The 18,973-nt window shown below is 38.9% G+C and overlaps 1 protein-coding gene across 1 annotated transcript; it reads left to right on the plus strand.

Annotated features, from left to right (window-relative positions):
- Nucleotides 1-12,183: 12,183 nt before the first annotated feature.
- LOC132269247 (26S proteasome regulatory subunit 6B homolog) lies at nt 12,184-18,060 on the plus strand. Its single transcript, XM_059770376.1, has 6 exons — nt 12,184-12,798; nt 16,193-16,423; nt 16,631-16,789; nt 17,012-17,164; nt 17,454-17,537; nt 17,727-18,060. Exons 1-6 carry the CDS (start codon nt 12,316-12,318, stop codon nt 17,859-17,861), a joined length of 1,245 nt encoding a protein of 414 aa, XP_059626359.1. The 5' UTR covers nt 12,184-12,315; the 3' UTR covers nt 17,862-18,060.
- The last annotated feature ends 913 nt before the right edge of the window (nt 18,061-18,973 follow it).

An 18,973-nucleotide genomic window follows, 5' to 3' on the forward strand; every position in this document is an offset into this window, starting at 1 on the left:
ACCAGGTTATCCAGGTACAGTCATCAATAAAAGTAACAAACCAACGTGATCCACCTAAAGTAGTAACTTTGGACGGACCCCAAACATCAGAATGTATAACCATAAAAGGAAGTGGACTTTTATTCAAACATAATGGAAACGAAGCACGATAGCTCTTTGCTGGTTCACAAACATCACAGCGAAAACTAAAACCATCAAAATTTTCAAATAAACTAGGAAATAATTTTTTCAGATAACGAAAGGAAACATGCCCCAGACGTCGATGCCACAGCCAGATTTCAAATTTCTTTTTCTCCCCCTCAGAACCATCCACTGTCAATACTTGTCGTAGCTTGTCGGAACTTTTCGACATCAAGTCTAAGTAATACAGCTTCTCTTGCCTAATACCACAACCAATCGTCTTCTTTGTTTGGATGTCCTTAAACACACAAAAATCAGGCCAAAAGATTACAACACAAGATAAAGCTAAGGTGAGTTGGGAAACTGACAAAAGATTATAAGCTAACGATGGAACAACTAAAACAGAATCTAAATGCAAATTATCAGGTAGTGTCAAAGCTCCTTCCCCGATAACTGGGGTTAAAGTACCATTGGCAGTAGAAGCAAAATGTTGTGAGGAGGAATTAAGAGGTAAGACCCGTCTAGAATTAAAAGTCATATGATCTGTAGCACCAGAATCAATTACCAACTTCCAGATCCGGCGAGGTCTTCAGCGGTTTGGCAGTGGCTTGTGTGGGTTAATCAATGGTGACTGTGAATTGATGTGTATGGGTATGGTTATGTTGTATGGGTATGGTTATGTTGTATATGGATATGAGATGCCTGTTGATGTATTGACTGTGTATGGGTCTGGGTATGGGTATGTGTATTTCAAGGCTAAATTCAAAGAGATCAAAAAATTCAAAGAAATCAAAAAATACGGTTCAATGATGGCTCTGATACCAACTTGAAATTCAGAGAAAGAATGGGAGAATCAAAACTCAATTCGATATTATTCACGATGGCTTTACATTCAATTTATAGAATAATACCTAGCTAAAATAGGTAACTAATTATACAATAACCGGGAAACTAATTACCTATCAATTAACCCTAAATCAAGGAGTAAATAATTCAATTTACAACTGTATAATCCTGGATTACTGTAATACCCCGTAATTAATTAAATAGTTCAGTGTATTTAAATTCAATTATGTGTGGATTCCTGTACCTATTATTGTGCATGCTTCATTGTTATATTAAGTTCATTTAATGGTGCATGTAAATTAAATGTGTATGTTGAAATAGTAAATTTATTCATTTAATTGTTTATTTGTTAATTATGTTTAATGAAGCAATATTAGTTAATTAGAATATTATATTTGTGTTATAAAGTATTATGATAATATAATATATTATTTTGTAAAAACAATAATAATAATTATATTAGTTTAATAATAATAATAATAATAATAATATAATAATAATAATTATAAAAGTTTATTAATAATAATATTAGTAATAAATAATAATAATAGTTATAAATAATAATAATAGTATTAAACCATTGTCATGATGAAATTAGAGATTAGGATAGGATTGCATCAATGGTTATGGTTGGAATTGAAGCCATATGGTTGGGAGGATGGTTAGTTGATGAAAAAATAAGATATTTGTAATATTTATATTATATATTTTGTATATAAATTAACTAGCTTGCCTTAGAAAAAAAAAATAAAGGGAGTTAGAAGCAAAGTATAAATTCTAGAGAGCTATTTTATAAGAGTGAAAGGAAAAGAGAAAGAGAAAGAAGCTTGGACCGGTGTAGGCAATTTTACCCGACTACGCGCAGACCGGCGGATTTATTTTAAATCCAAAAAGGCAAGTTATTATCTACTTTTCCCCTTTGAATTAATAAATTAATTGTTTGGTTTAGTTTTATGCATAGAGCCAAGGTTTAGAGGTTAATAAATTATTAATTTTATTTTATTCAAATTAATGGAATTTTAATTATATAGGATGGTATATATTTATTTAATGTCCTATGAAATTAATAATGGCTAAAAATAATTAAATAAGACTTTAGGGATTTTTCTAGAATTTTCTAGATTTTTCCGGGCATTTTCTGCAATTTCCGGCGACCTTCCGGCGAGTTTTCCGGTCGCCGGCAGTGGGGGAGACAACCGGAGTGATCCGGTGCAACGCGGCGCACCATAGGAGGGTGTACGCGCGCATCCTGGCCATTAGTGGAGTCTGATTGATCCGGTGCATCGCGGTCCATGATACCGCGGTACACCCGGATCTGTGGGCGTTGGATGGAGGGAAGATAGGGTGAGATGATCCGGTGTGGCGCGCATGTAGGAAGGATGATGCAGCCAACCAACCGGAGAACGCCACGTCAGCAGGAAGCCATCAACGCGCGCGTGGCAGCGCGTGCGCGCGCGTGGGACTCTCCAAACGCGCGTGGGAGCGCGTGTGCGCGCGTGGCTGACGCCAGACGCGCGTGGAGGCGCGTGGGAGAGTGGGAAAGCTTGGCGGCGCGTGTGGGGAACTCTGGGAGGCGCGTGGGGGCGCGTGAAGGGCCTCTACGGCTGCTGGAAAAGTCCAGAATACCCCTAGGGACTGTTTTGTCATTACCAGGACCTTCACTATACATTTTGGGGCCTCGGGTTGGCATTTTTGGAATTAACGGGACATTATATTATTATTTTATTTCTCGTTAATTATTATAAATGTCCGATTAATATTTCTAAATATTAATTGTATCAGTTAAAGTGCGAATCGCTAGTAAACATATGTAATTGATTTAACGACTATTAATGGTATTATTTTATTAAACTGTAATAACCATTAATGTTAAATTAATTAGTGCTTGGTTTTCTTCATATAAATAACCCATTATATATTATGGAATATTTATACTGTTAATCGTATATAAACCATGATTATTATGCTGTGTGCATTTCAGGGAATAAATGGACTGTTTATTATGTCGCATTTATATTATATGGATGTGTTGCCATATAGAACCATGTGAGCTGACTAATAAGTTTAGACTCATTTATACCTTATGCATTCGTTGCGATAGACAGATGTGTGGCTGTCGGGGTATGTGGTTTAATATTATTGGCATGTGTTGCCTAATTGACATACTCGGTATATTTATTAATATTATTGGCATGTGTTGCCTAAATTGACATTGTCGGTACATTTATTAATATTGTTGGCATGTGTTGCCTAATTGATATGCTCAGTATATTCATCAGTACTTTGCGAGGTGTTATCACTGTGTAGTTCGTTATAGTCTGTGTTGTCTGTACCGTGCACCATGTATAATAGCTGATTTCCCGGGTAGGGAAAGGCGACACTTGACCACCTAGTGTGAGTCTAAGTGATCACCGTCTATTCTGGTTGAGGTCATGTTATACATTGGATAGTTCCCATAGGATGTATACAGATATAGTACTCATCCGATTCATAATGATTAATTTATTTGATTCTCTGATTTGGGTCATAGAAGAGAGGACTTGCTCGTGGGGTTGACCCACCATTGTTGTTATTTCAGGATACGGTCAGTATCCGTTTCAAGGCTGAGGTTAGCAGTGTGGGACCATCATCCGAACTCATCTACTCCTACGATCCAGTGCAGGGTAGAAGTATTATGTAGTATTTCAGTTTCAATTTTTATTTACTTTTGACGTTGAACTCTCAGGGTTATATTTAGGGATCCCTGACGTAGGATTTCCAAGTTGTAATGAAGTACTGTATTAAATAAAGGATGGATGGATGTTGTATTATTTAATGTTTCTTTCCTGTCTAAATTCTTTTATTATCATCATTTTGTATTCCATGCTTGTATATTGCCAATTGTTTTTGATATCCCTCGTTTTTCGTGTATAAGCCTGATCAACTTATGCGTGGAAAATGTGGGGGTGTTACAGTTGGTATCAGAGCATTCCAGGTTCGAGTGTCTTAGGGATCTGTGATTACTATACTTCCGCGTTGTGTATTCTGATAATTAGAGCCTAAGTATTAGGGTTCTTTGTATTCTTTTAGTCGGTCCATTATAATGTACTGACGTTAGATTTTTCTGAATATAATAGAAGGATGTCTCGGCATGGGACAAGGAATGCGAACCGTCATCGCAGTAATTCCCCAACTCAAAATGAGAATCAGGAATTTTCTCCTCAAGTTGCTGACATCATTGCACGAGCTGTGGCAGCAGGAGTAGCATCTGCTCTACGAAACCAGCAACCTCCTCCGATAGTACCTATTCCTGAACCAGTGGCACAGCCAATGTCATGGGACAAAGTTCGTCACTCGTTCATCCGGGGAAATCCACCAACGTTTGCGGGGTCCACAGATGTCCTGTTAGCATATCAGTGGAAACAGGAGAGCGAGCGTCATCTTCGGATGGTAATCTGTACCGAAGTGCAGAAACAGATGCTGGCTACGTTTATGCTGATAGGCAATGCATTGCAGTGGTGGGAGTCTATTACTACTGTCGATGAGAGGATCAGATTGACGTATGCTGAATTTCAGACTCGCTTTGACGACAAGTACTTTCCTATGTCAGTAAGATCAGCGATGAAGACCGAATTTCTGGATCTGCAACAGGAAGAAATGACTGTGGCTGAGTATGAACAGAAGTTCATAAATTTGTCATTATTTGCACCAGAGGAGGTCAATACGGAAGAAAAGAAGAGAGACCGCTTTGTGAAGGGGTTAATATGGCCGATTAAAGTGGTGATCTTAGGTAGTCCGGCATATACTACTTATATCCAGGTGGTTAATGCCGCCTTACAGCACTGCCAGATGAGGAGTGATTACCGGAAGTCCAAGGGAGATAAGCGGACTAACCGAGACTACCAGACAGTGGAGAAAGGAAGCAGCAGTGGTACCAGGTCCAATGATCGGGGCAGATTTCAAGGACAACAACCTTGGAAGAAAAACAAAGGAAACCTAGATGTGCAGAGGGATGGAGTCCCTAATCAGGGTAGACAAGGTGGGATACCTCAGACCGGACAGGAACAGTGGTCGGGAAATCAACAGAGAAGGCAGGCAGGTCCTTTTACGGGACGTTGTTATCACTGTAGAGAGATTGGGCATCCGGCCAAGATGTGTCCCAAAGCTAAGCAGGGACAGTATGGGCAGCCGAGACCTAATCAGCCATTACCTCTACCGGCCCCACCGATGCCACGTGGGCAAGTTCAGAATTTTCCGGCACTTCCAGCACCACCATTTCCTCCGGGACAACCTCCACAGCAATTGCATCAGGGCAGAGTTTATAACTTCATGCCACATAATGCGCAGGCTCCTCAGGCTATTGAGGGTATGTTTTCTATACATGGTAGAACTGCTCGTATACTGTTTGACACTGGTGCATCACATTCTTGTGTGTCTAGATCTTTTGTTATCTTATCTGGTATGACGACTCAGTTATGTGACCAACCTCTTAATATTTATACACCATTGGGAGTTGGCGCAATTTTACGAGAGTATAGCGGTGATATTCTTATAGATATAGGCCGACTTCGATTTCTTGCAAATTTGTTAGTGTTAGATATGCATTCGTATGATGTTATACTTGGGATGGACTGGTTATCTCAGTACCATGCTCAGGTTAACTGTTACGAAAAGTCTATTGTATTTTCTATACCAGGACAGGAGATGTATCTTCTTGTTGTACCACAACCTGATAGAGGGCCTAGCACTTATTTATTCGTTCTTGAGGAGGACTCACAGGAAGCGACTGCGGTATCTCTCGACAGCATCCCGGTAGTACAGGAATTCCAGGATGTATTCCAGGAAATTCCAGGCTTGCCACCGAGTCGAGAGATAGATTTCGTTATTGATTTAGCTCCAGGCACTACGCCTATTGCTAAGGCGCCGTACCGAATGGCACCAGTGGAGATGCGAGAGTTGAAAGATCAAATTCAACAGTTGCTCAGCCAGGGATTTATTCGCAGGAGTACTTCACCATGGGGAGCACCAGTACTGTTTGTAAAGAAGAAGGATGGATCTCTTCGTCTTTGTATTGATTACAGAGAACTGAACAAGGTCACTATTCGCAACAAGTACCCGTTGCCCAGAATTGATGACCTGTTTGATCAGTTGAAGGGAGCTACTTACTTTTCAAAGATCGATTTGAGGTCTGGTTATCATCAGCTACGAGTCAGAGAACAAGATGTTCCAAAGACAGCATTTCTCACGAGGTACGGATCTTATGAGTTTCGTGTTATGCCTTTCGGTTTGACGAACGCTCCAGCTGTCTTTATGGACTTGATGAATAGAGTATTCAGAGAATACTTAGATCAGTTTGTCATTGTTTTCATTGATGATATTCTGGTTTACTCTAAGTCGGAGAAGGACCATGCCAGACATTTACGCACAGTATTGCAGACACTTCGAGAACATCAGTTGTTTGCGAAGTTTGAGAAGTGTGAATTTTGGCAGAAAGAGGTCAAATTTCTGGGACATGTAGTGTCAGAAGAAGGGTTAGCAGTAGATCCAGCCAAGGTTGCGGCCGTTATGGAGTGGGGACAGCCTACCTCACCGACAGAGATTCGCAGTTTTCTGGGATTAGCGGGGTATTATCGCCGGTTCATCCAGGGATTTTCCAAAATTGCGGGTCCACTTACTCATCTGACTAAGAAGAATGTACCATTTGTATGGAATGATTCTTGTCAGACTGCTTTTGCTGAATTGAAGAGTAAGTTAACTTCTGCACCTGTCTTAGCCACACCTCAGAGTGGAATCGAGTATTTAGTATTTACCGACGCTTCTCTGAAGGGTTTGGGTTGTGTGTTGATGCAAGAAGAGCGACCAGTTTCTTATGGGTCTAGGAAGCTGAAGCCTCATGAGCTTAATTACCCGACTCACGACCTAGAGCTCGCCGCAGTGGTTTTTGCCTTGCGTATTTGGAGACATTATCTTTTGGGGGAGACTTTTCGATTGTTTAGCGATCATAAGAGTCTACAGTATTTGTTCACACAGAGGGAACTGAATATGAGACAGCGCAGATGGTTGGAATTCGTGAAAGACTATCACTTCTCTATTCAGTATCATCCAGGGAAAGCGAATGTTGTAGCAGACGCACTCAGCCGCCGACCCTATGTCAGCCTTTCAGCTTTGTTTACAACAGAGTGGGATGCTTTGAAGACTGTTGATGAGTTAGCAGACGCTTTTATGGCATGTGTGGTAGTAACTCCTTCTATCATTCATCAGGTCATTCAAGCGCAACTCTCAGATCAACAGTGTATTGATCGGGTTTCGGAGTTAGCCTCCGGAGATGTTCCTTTTTATTCTATAGGGACTGATGGAGGATTGAGGTACAAGGGACGTTTAATTGTGCCTTCAGCTGATAATTTGAGAAATGTTGTGATGAGAAAGACACACACTTCTCAGTTCTCTGTACATCCAGGGGGAGACAAGATGTATCAGGACATGAAACGCCAGTTTTGGTGGGCCGGCATGAAAAGAGATATAGCTATCTTTGTCTCTAAATGTAGCACCTGTCAGATGATTAAGATTGATCAGGTTTTGCTTAAGGTTTCTCCCATGAAGGGAGTAATGCGGTTTGGGTCAAAGGGTAAGTTATCGCCTCGTTTTGTGGGTCCTTTTATGATTACAGATCGGATTGGGGCAGTAGCTTATCGTCTGGCTCTACCCGATAATCTTCATAGGGTACATAATGTTTTTCATGTATCTATGCTGCGAAAATTTCTACGGGATGAAGATCGATACCAACACATTGATGTGGGTGAGATTGAGTTGCAACCCGATGCAACCTATTTGGAACAACCTTACTGTATTCTCGATCGTAGGAATCAGATACTGCGCACGAAGACTATTCCATTAGTACGTGTACAGTGGAGTCATCATAGTGCTACAGAGTCTACTTGGGAACGGGACGATATTATCCGTGCCAAGTATCCAGAACTTTTTTAAGACAGGTATGTAGTGAATTTCGGGGACGAAATTCCTTTATTAGGGGGGGAGAATGTAATACCCCGTAATTAATTAAATAGTTCAGTGTATTTAAATTCAATTATGTGTGGATTCCTGTACCTATTATTGTGCATGCTTCATTGTTATATTAAGTTCATTTAATGGTGCATGTAAATTAAATGTGTATGTTGAAATAGTAAATTTATTCATTTAATTGTTTATTTGTTAATTATGTTTAATGAAGCAATATTAGTTAATTAGAATATTATATTTGTGTTATAAAGTATTATGATAATATAATATATTATTTTGTAAAAACAATAATAATAATTATATTAGTTTAATAATAATAATAATAATAATAATATAATAATAATAATTATAAAAGTTTATTAATAATAATATTAGTAATAAATAATAATAATAGTTATAAATAATAATAATAGTATTAAACCATTGTCATGATGAAATTAGAGATTAGGATAGGATTGCATCAATGGTTATGGTTGGAATTGAAGCCATATGGTTGGGAGGATGGTTAGTTGATGAAAAAATAAGATATTTGTAATATTTATATTATATATTTTGTATATAAATTAACTAGCTTGCCTTAGAAAAAAAAAATAAAGGGAGTTAGAAGCAAAGTATAAATTCTAGAGAGCTATTTTATAAGAGTGAAAGGAAAAGAGAAAGAGAAAGAAGCTTGGACCGGTGTAGGCAATTTTACCCGACTACGCGCAGACCGGCGGATTTATTTTAAATCCAAAAAGGCAAGTTATTATCTACTTTTCCCCTTTGAATTAATAAATTAATTGTTTGGTTTAGTTTTATGCATAGAGCCAAGGTTTAGAGGTTAATAAATTATTAATTTTATTTTATTCAAATTAATGGAATTTTAATTATATAGGATGGTATATATTTATTTAATGTCCTATGAAATTAATAATGGCTAAAAATAATTAAATAAGACTTTAGGGATTTTTCTAGAATTTTCTAGATTTTTCCGGGCATTTTCTGCAATTTCCGGCGACCTTCCGGCGAGTTTTCCGGTCGCCGGCAGTGGGGGAGACAACCGGAGTGATCCGGTGCAACGCGGCGCACCATAGGAGGGTGTACGCGCGCATCCTGGCCATTAGTGGAGTCTGATTGATCCGGTGCATCGCGGTCCATGATACCGCGGTACACCCGGATCTGTGGGCGTTGGATGGAGGGAAGATAGGGTGAGATGATCCGGTGTGGCGCGCATGTAGGAAGGATGATGCAGCCAACCAACCGGAGAACGCCACGTCAGCAGGAAGCCATCAACGCGCGCGTGGCAGCGCGTGCGCGCGCGTGGGACTCTCCAAACGCGCGTGGGAGCGCGTGTGCGCGCGTGGCTGACGCCAGACGCGCGTGGAGGCGCGTGGGAGAGTGGGAAAGCTTGGCGGCGCGTGTGGGGAACTCTGGGAGGCGCGTGGGGGCGCGTGAAGGGCCTCTACGGCTGCTGGAAAAGTCCAGAATACCCCTAGGGACTGTTTTGTCATTACCAGGACCTTCACTATACATTTTGGGGCCTCGGGTTGGCATTTTTGGAATTAACGGGACATTATATTATTATTTTATTTCTCGTTAATTATTATAAATGTCCGATTAATATTTCTAAATATTAATTGTATCAGTTAAAGTGCGAATCGCTAGTAAACATATGTAATTGATTTAACGACTATTAATGGTATTATTTTATTAAACTGTAATAACCATTAATGTTAAATTAATTAGTGCTTGGTTTTCTTCATATAAATAACCCATTATATATTATGGAATATTTATACTGTTAATCGTATATAAACCATGATTATTATGCTGTGTGCATTTCAGGGAATAAATGGACTGTTTATTATGTCGCATTTATATTATATGGATGTGTTGCCATATAGAACCATGTGAGCTGACTAATAAGTTTAGACTCATTTATACCTTATGCATTCGTTGCGATAGACAGATGTGTGGCTGTCGGGGTATGTGGTTTAATATTATTGGCATGTGTTGCCTAATTGACATACTCGGTATATTTATTAATATTATTGGCATGTGTTGCCTAAATTGACATTGTCGGTACATTTATTAATATTGTTGGCATGTGTTGCCTAATTGATATGCTCAGTATATTCATCAGTACTTTGCGAGGTGTTATCACTGTGTAGTTCGTTATAGTCTGTGTTGTCTGTACCGTGCACCATGTATAATAGCTGATTTCCCGGGTAGGGAAAGGCGACACTTGACCACCTAGTGTGAGTCTAAGTGATCACCGTCTATTCTGGTTGAGGTCATGTTATACATTGGATAGTTCCCATAGGATGTATACAGATATAGTACTCATCCGATTCATAATGATTAATTTATTTGATTCTCTGATTTGGGTCATAGAAGAGAGGACTTGCTCGTGGGGTTGACCCACCATTGTTGTTATTTCAGGATACGGTCAGTATCCGTTTCAAGGCTGAGGTTAGCAGTGTGGGACCATCATCCGAACTCATCTACTCCTACGATCCAGTGCAGGGTAGAAGTATTATGTAGTATTTCAGTTTCAATTTTTATTTACTTTTGACGTTGAACTCTCAGGGTTATATTTAGGGATCCCTGACGTAGGATTTCCAAGTTGTAATGAAGTACTGTATTAAATAAAGGATGGATGGATGTTGTATTATTTAATGTTTCTTTCCTGTCTAAATTCTTTTATTATCATCATTTTGTATTCCATGCTTGTATATTGCCAATTGTTTTTGATATCCCTCGTTTTTCGTGTATAAGCCTGATCAACTTATGCGTGGAAAATGTGGGGGTGTTACAATTACCATAGGTAAAATCTCAACAGTGGAAGGTGGTGGCAGTGGTGAAAGGCGATAGCGGCGGCGGTGGTGGTGGAAGGTGGTGAAAGGCAATGACAGTGGTGATGGTGAAAAGTGGTGGTGGTGGTGGCGGCGGTAGCAATGGTGAAAGGCTGCGGCGGTGGTTGTGGTAAACGGTGGCAGTAGCAGTGGTGAAAGGCGGTGGCGGTGGTGGCAGTGGAAAGTGACGGGCGATGGTGAAAGTTGGTGGTGGTGGAAGGCAGTGGTAGTGGTGGTGGTGGTGAAAGGCGGAGATAATTGTGGTGGAAGGTAATGGTGGTTTTTAGATTTGGAATATGAGGGTGTTTTGGGAAGTCGATTTTTTAAAATAAATTACTTGGGAATGGAATGGTCATTTCATAAGTTTAGTTGTGGAATGGATTTTCATTCCCAAGAATGGATTTTCATTCCAATGGAATGGCCATTCCCACTTTAAGTTGCATATCAAACAAAGGAATGGTTGGAATGGGTATTCCATTCCATTCAATTCCTGCACACCAAACGTAACATTAGTATCCACCGTTTGTGTACTTAAAAATTTGTCCTCAAATCTCAAAGTTATGAGGTAAGATATCGATCAAAATTACTGAAAATCTGTGTTTAACATATTGATCCACCGTATTCTTGTATTTGAAAAATCTTGTATAACCAAAATCATGCTCCAATCCTCCATAATTCACACCATTTTGTTTGGTATACTTCAATATCTTACACGGCATTTAATAAATTGATCTACCACCACTTTTGTATTTTTGTACTTTGAAAAATTTACATTTTTATATTTGTACTTCAAAATTTTACATGAATAGAACAGAACTTTATAACCAAAAATCATGGAATCCAATACTTTAGCATCCACCACTACTTTTATATTTTGTGTACTTAAAAATTTAAACGAAGAGCCATATCATTCAATTCTTCAGAATTGGCAGCATTTATGTGCAATAAAATGTATTATTGTATTCTTGAATGGAGCAAAATTTACATTTTTACATGAATGGAGTAGAACTTACATGAATAGAGCAGAATTTACATTTTTGTATACTTGTATTCTTGTTTTTTATTTATTTATTTATTTATTTTTTTATATATATAAATAATAAATAATTATTATGTTTCAAATTTCCATAACGTAATCATTCCCTTGTTTATCTTCTTGATGTAACTTTGGAGTATATTTTACAATAAAATAAATATTTTATTTATTATTTAAATAAAGACAAAAATAATATTATATTATTTTTATTCAAAATTCTATTTTAAATCCAATTTGTTCCAAACATGTAAATATAATTTCATTTTAATTCCAATTCCTATACCTCCTGCTTCCTTTTCCAAATCCTAAAATAATTGATTCCAAAGCCGCAGGCCATTATTATTGAACACTAATATATATATATATATATATACACACACACACGCACGCATACACGAACTTTCTTGCGTATCACTCCAGTTCCACTTTCATCTTCCTCTTCACATCGGATACAGATCAAGAAAACAAAAAACAGCAACAACAATGGCGGCAGCGATGGTTCTTGACCCAAAACCCTTATCGGACCCATCACACTCCCTCCCGGCAACCCTACCCGACCCGTATCCCTCCTCCTTCGACGACGACGATCTCTACAGTCGCCTCAAGTCCCTGCAACGCCAGTGCGAGAACAAAGAGATCAGAGAAGAGTACGTAAAGGACGAACAGAAGAATCTGAAGCGCGAGTCCCTCCGAGCCCAAGAAGAGGTGAAGAGAATCCAATCTGTGCCTCTCGTGATCGGCCAGTTCTTGGAGATGGTTGCTCAGAACTACGGCATTGTAGGGTCAACCACGGGCTCGAATTACTATGTGAGGATTCTGAGTACTATAAATAGGGAGCTCTTGAAGCCCTCGGCGTCGGTGGCGCTGCACCGGCACTCGAATGCCCTCGTCGACGTGTTGCCGCCGGAGGCCGATTCGAGTATTTCGCTGTTGAGTCAGTCGGAGAAGCCTGACGTTACCTATAATGTAAGTTGCTCTGACTGATTTCAAGAATTGTTTGATTAGGGTTTATAAGTTTTGTCTGTGAAATTGGTTTTTGGGGTTTATTGGGAATTATTGTGATTATATATTTGCTTATAATTTAGGAGAAATTCTTTATGGTCCGTTTGGATTGAGGGAAGTTGGAATGGAAACAGAGGAAAGGAAAAGAAGGAAAATATATATTTATGGTGTTTGGGAGTTAACTTGACTGGTTATTTAATTTCCTCCGTTGTCCAATGAAGTGGTTAAGAATTTGAGTTATAACTGGGCATAGTGGGTTTTGTTTCTTAAAATGTTTGGTTTGAAAGATGAGGTGGAATGGGGAAAAGAGGAAGTGGAGATGGTTCTTTATCTTTGAAATGTTGCTTCCTCTCAAAAATGAGAGAAAATAGAGTGAAAGGATAAGGGATTAGCTATCTAGATAAAAAAATGAATATCGAATACTTTTTTGAACATTCTTTTCATCACCGTTGTCAAATAAGATGAAATGGTCACCTCTTTCGTCTGCCTTCCAGTTATCCAGACTAGGAAGAATTAACAGGAAAGTATTCCGCCCACTTGAACGAGAAACTGTAGCTGGTGGAGCGACGAGTATCCGGACAGCCTTTTCGCCCACCCTTATTAGGTACCAAAGCAATACATGGTCCCTGTACTTGTAATATGATGCATTGTTTCCCTTTAACCACACTATAGACATGCCACTTGATGGGAGCATCATCTCTTTTGAAAAATGTGTTTGGTTTGGTGGGAGAGTGCTGTGAAAAAAGTGACAGGGAAAGGGGAAGGAGGGAGGAGATTCCCCATTTGGTAGAGGGGAGAGGGAGAGGGAGAGCGAGAGCGAGGAGGGTTCACCTTTCAAACGGTGAAATTATTAGACTCTTTGCACACTACCTTCCCTCTTAACAAATAACACGCAGAAAATCCTGTAGGCATTAGTGTTATTAAAGGCTCAAGGCGCTAGAGGTCCTTTGGACCCTATGTGCGAGGCACACGGTGAGGCGCGCACCTGAATGAAGTGAGGCGCACAATTAAAATTTTAAACTACCATAATAGCATTCATATCTCACAAGTCCTATCAATATTCTAAAAATTAATGTCAAATATGAAAAAGTAAATCCATCAACTATATAACCATTCAAGAACCATAAAACATAGCACAAATTTGTTTTCTTGAAAGGCAAAACAGAGTACAAAAAGAAATAAATCTATTAAAAAAAATTGTTAACAAGAAAAGACAAAAAAAAAGAGAGCAAAAAAAAAAAGAGACAGAGACAAAAGAAGTAGATGAAGACAAAAGTAGATGAGAAAAGAGAGAAAGTGTTAAGGAAGAAAGAGGAGAAAAAAATAGAGCCCAAAAAAAAAAAAGACAGAGAGGAGAACTAGACGGAGAGAAAGAAGTAAGCAAAGATGAGAAGAGAGGAGAGAGAAGTAGAGGAGAAGAAAGAGAAGAAGGAGAAGAAAGAACTGACATGGCTTCGTCATTCGTCTCTGCCACTAGGGCTTTGTCGTTGCTCTCACGGTCTCACTCTTTCCATGTTCGGTCTTGGACTTTCATATTTGTTTATTCTTTGGAACAAAAGATCCTTCTCTGATATGTTTAGGCTTTCTTATTTGTTTATTAAGTTGCTAGAAGTACCCTTTTTGGCTTAAGAGATGGAACAATCATTTAAAAACAAAAAACAAAAAACAGCGAGGCGCGCCTAGACAAATAGGACGAGGCGCAACCGAGGCGCGCGCCTAATAAACATCAGTGAGCATGGGATGACAACAGGAACTAGACCTGCGCCTCAAGCCTAGGCACGCCTTTAACAACACTGGTAGGCATACCTTTTCAATCCTTCCCACATTCGCTTGCATCCATTTTTTTTGTTTTCATTGTTCGTATTAAATGGAATATAAGGCTCCTCGAGCTTCCACCATCTTATTCTCTTGAAAACGCCTTCTTTCAACTATTAATTCTCTTCATTCAAGTTGTATCCTAAATCCAAACCCTCCACAATATCGTAGTACAGAGCTCTTGTAAACGTGCACGATCTCTATCTTCGTGTCATCTTTATCGATATCACTTTGGTCATTTCCATCAATAGCCTCATCCCCATATATTTGGATCTTCCAAGAATATTAGCCATCATGAGGAAGTAATTTCGTATTTTTATCCTTTTTTTAACCGTAAAACTCTAGACTGCTGTCCGCAACAAATTTCCTCTGACAATGCTTTCCTCCCAAGTCTCAAGCTCAAATTTATTTCTCCACTCTTCTTAAGGACTGTCTCAGCTGGCCTCTTCCTTAGTGTTCGACTCTCTAATATCCCCCACAACTTTGCATTTTGCATACCTAAACCGCCAAACTCGTCCTGGTTCCTCCCTTTTCAAATATTCTCTTAGCAACTTAAACTTCCTTGCTATTGCAAACCTGGGATGAACATTTCCCTTGATCAGTATTTGCTCCGTATGCGTGTATATAGTTACACTTTACATATAATATATGCTTTATTAGTGCTGCTTTTGTTATTCTTAATAGTCAAATATATTGCACTTGGGCTTGATGTTGTCCTTACAGGTTCATAATTGGCCAGGTTGGATTAGCAGAGTGATACTATATACTGTGGTTGGCTTGCCTAAATTGGCAGGATGTTGAATTATGCACTCCCGTAGTGGAAAAGGAGTGTATAGTGGTTATGATGAAATCTGGAGGATTTGCCAAGGTAATGTGATCTTGTTGGTCGAAGTACCAGTTGTCCAGCTGTTGTTGCGGGGATGGTTGGTGGCTTTGTTAGTGTTAGTTGACATGATGGTCTCATGGTGCATTAGCAGCAGCGTCAGTGGTGGTGTTTGAGGAATCATTTATGAGTGCTGGCTATGGTGTTGTGACATTTTAAATTTTTAGTCTATGTTTGAGTCCCTCCCAATTAAGGATCCAGATAACACCCTTTTCCAACTCCATAATAATAAATACTCTCAACTAAGCACGGGCTTGCCTGCGGGAAATTTCCTTCCTTTTATTAGCATGAACTGTTTTATTGTACTTCCATGAATCTTATTCTGACTTGACTGAATAATTAGAATTTTTGACTCAACTCTGTTCCCAAAGTTCCATACTTAGAAGTCAGATCAGAATTTTAGTGCTACATATCATACCTGACACGATATGTTTATTGCATGGAATACTCAGTAATTGATGTAAATTTCTTATTGTCAGATTTTCCCCTATTTATACTTTCTACCCATTGCTGATTAGTGTGAGAGCCAGATTGCCCAAAAGTTCATAGGGGTTTGAACTAAGTTATGCCACAAGAAACCATTGGAAACATTTTGTATATATCCTGGCAACTTCTTCCTTCCAAATATCAGATTCATGAAATGCTTTGTATCTATATCAGGATATTGGAGGATGTGACATTCAAAAGCAGGAAATCCGTGAAGCTGTTGAGTTGCCTCTGACTCATCATGAGTTGTACAAACAGATTGGTATAGATCCTCCGCGTGGTGTGTTGCTCTATGGTCCTCCTGGCACTGGTAAAACCATGCTTGCCAAAGCTGTTGCTAATCATACTACTGCCGCTTTCATTAGAGTTGTTGGCTCCGAATTTGTTCAGAAGTATTTGGGTGAGGTATGCCTGCAAGATTCTCTTAGATAGATATCTTCTTCTGGCTGTACCATCTACTACTCTTTGTTATATTTTTCACACTGTATCTACCATGATATTTCATTTTTATATGAAAATAAGTTTTTTAGACCAAATTGTAGAGTTGTCACTTGTTGTCAACAGTATTTTATATATTATGGTAAATGTAAGTTTTTATATTACTTGGTGCAGGGTCCACGAATGGTTCGTGATGTTTTTCGCCTTGCCAAAGAAAATGCGCCTGCAATAATCTTTATTGATGAGGTAGATGCTATTGCTACTGCTAGGTTTGATGCTCAGACGGGGGCCGATAGAGAAGTTCAACGAATCCTAATGGAAATTTTAAACCAGGTAGTTGAACAAGATACGAGTTTTAAAGAGATTTAAGTTTTAAAAACTGCCCCAAGTAAAAAATTTTACCATAGCTTGACATGCAAATCATAATTCTAGGATAAGGGGGAGCTTATGTGTGTGTTGACATGCTGAGATTCTGATGACCTGCATGTTTCCTTGTCTTGATGCTCTTTATATCTGTAAGTTACACCTGTTATGGATTTGGGTGTTGTTTTGCAGATGGATGGATTTGACCAGACAGTGAATGTTAAAGTTATAATGGCAACTAATCGAGCTGACACTTTGGACCCTGCACTTCTGCGTCCTGGAAGGCTTGATCGAAAGATAGAGTTTCCTTTGCCCGACAGACGACAAAAGAGACTTGTTTTTCAGGTGAATCTTGACTTTTGAGTCCACATTCATAATTGGTATCTTATTGATGTGCTTATACTTAGTATTTCTCATTCTCACTTGCCCCACCATCCCCCACACCCTTTCCCCTCTCTCCCCTAACAAAAGGATAGAAAAAAAGGTGAAATAGTGGTGATTGGGATTTGCTTAACAAGGTTACCGTTTACCTGAATTTTTTAATTATACATTTCTTTTTCAACAAAGATCCTGCGGCTTTGACTTTTGTGGTCTCTCTCTCTCTCCCTCTCTTAAACTTTTTGTTTTTGTGCAGGTGTGCACTTCCAAAATGAACTTAAGCAATGAGGTTGACTTGGAGGATTATGTTTCTCGGCCAGATAAAATTAGTGCTGCTGAGGTTAGTTGAGTTCGTCTTTGCAGTTTTTAGTTGGAGAGAAAGACAGCTTTACTTTAAATTGCCGTATTTCAATACTCATTGTCAAGATTGGTTCTTTGTCTCTAGTGAGTAATATTTTAAGCATCATTCTGAAAATACTTAAACAAGTCATTTTTCTGGAAACTATTATAATTAGATCGATTTATGCAGATTGCTGCTATTTGTCAAGAAGCAGGGATGCATGCCGTCCGTAAGAACCGGTATGTCATACTTCCTAAGGACTTTGAGAAGGGTTACAGAGCCAACGTAAAGAAGCCTGACACTGACTTTGAATTTTACAAATGATCATGAGATATGGAAGTAGATTTGGACAATTTACCAATCACCTTTAGTAGTACTTATTTTTATTTATATTCTTACGTCTTACTTTGTTTCCATTATTGTCCATGTCAAAATTATTGTTTTCTTATGAAACCATTAAATGATTATTAGCCACCAAATTATGTAATCTGTTCTATGATGTTGAAATTTGTCTTCTTTGGAATATTCTTTCGCAAGGTGTTTCTGTGGCTGGATGTGGATAATTCTGAGCCATTTGATATTGTAGACTTGTAGTGTTGTTCTTTACTGAAAGCACATGCATTAGAGCTGCGTACGCATTAACTGGTTTGGGGTTTGCTGCTTCTTTTGCACATTCTTCATTCCTGAAAATGCCATCTGGTTTTCTTGGACCCCTTGAAATGCTGTTTTGACACAAACATTAAGCATTTCTCTAATTTCTTAGTGCTTATATAATGAAATCCTACAGAATCCTATTTGTTCCTGTTCTCTTCACTACTCTGCAGAGAGTGTATTGCTTGAAATATAGTGCTTGCTAGATGCTAGAACTGCTAGTATCTGGCCTCATTTGTGTCACTTTAGAGGTATGTTCCTTTTAGGAATAGAACCGTATGAGTCATGCTTGTTAGGTGGGTATGTGCTACTGGGCATGGTAGTTTTCATTACAGATTCCCCATGTGAATAGCAAATATTGAAATTCAGCTTCATATGAATACAATCCAAATCGATGAGGATTATGATATATTGATATGTAACCCTGCTCAGATCAAATAACTGATACTCTTTTCTTACTTCGGTGTGCCTTTATTGACATTTTGACATCACAGTTAATGACGCACCTTCTACCTTGACTGCCTCCAATACTTGGACCTCTCAATTTGAGGTCCAGAGAACTTCCTCTAGATATCAGTTCACAGTCCTTGGTGTTATAGTGATTTTTTATTCATAATGATATATGGCAAATAGACTCCGCAATGGTGGGAGCATCGTGCACTGGGCTAGCCAATGATATAGCAAAATAGAGGAATTAAGATTAGCCACACGACTGTTGGACTCGTTGACTTGCTTGTTGGGCGAGAAATGGAGGAGGAGTTGATGGGGATTGACACACACATGCC

Source organism: Cornus florida, unplaced genomic scaffold (assembly GCF_030987335.1).
Source record: "Cornus florida cultivar Cherokee Brave unplaced genomic scaffold, ASM3098733v1 CherokeeBrave_3.0.0_Hap2_Chr08, whole genome shotgun sequence".
NCBI classification, from domain to species: domain Eukaryota; kingdom Viridiplantae; phylum Streptophyta; class Magnoliopsida; order Cornales; family Cornaceae; genus Cornus; species Cornus florida.

Bases quoted from the DNA above. Each gene is read 5' to 3' on its own strand.
- LOC132269247 (XM_059770376.1), top strand. From the start codon at position 12,316: ATGGCGGCAGCGATGGTTCTTGACCCAAAACCCTTATCGGACCCATCA. The intron at 12,799-16,192 runs GTAAGTTGCTCT...TATCTATATCAG, and splicing joins AGCCTGACGTTACCTATAAT to GATATTGGAGGATGTGACAT. The intron at 16,424-16,630 runs GTATGCCTGCAA...TACTTGGTGCAG, and splicing joins TTCAGAAGTATTTGGGTGAG to GGTCCACGAATGGTTCGTGA.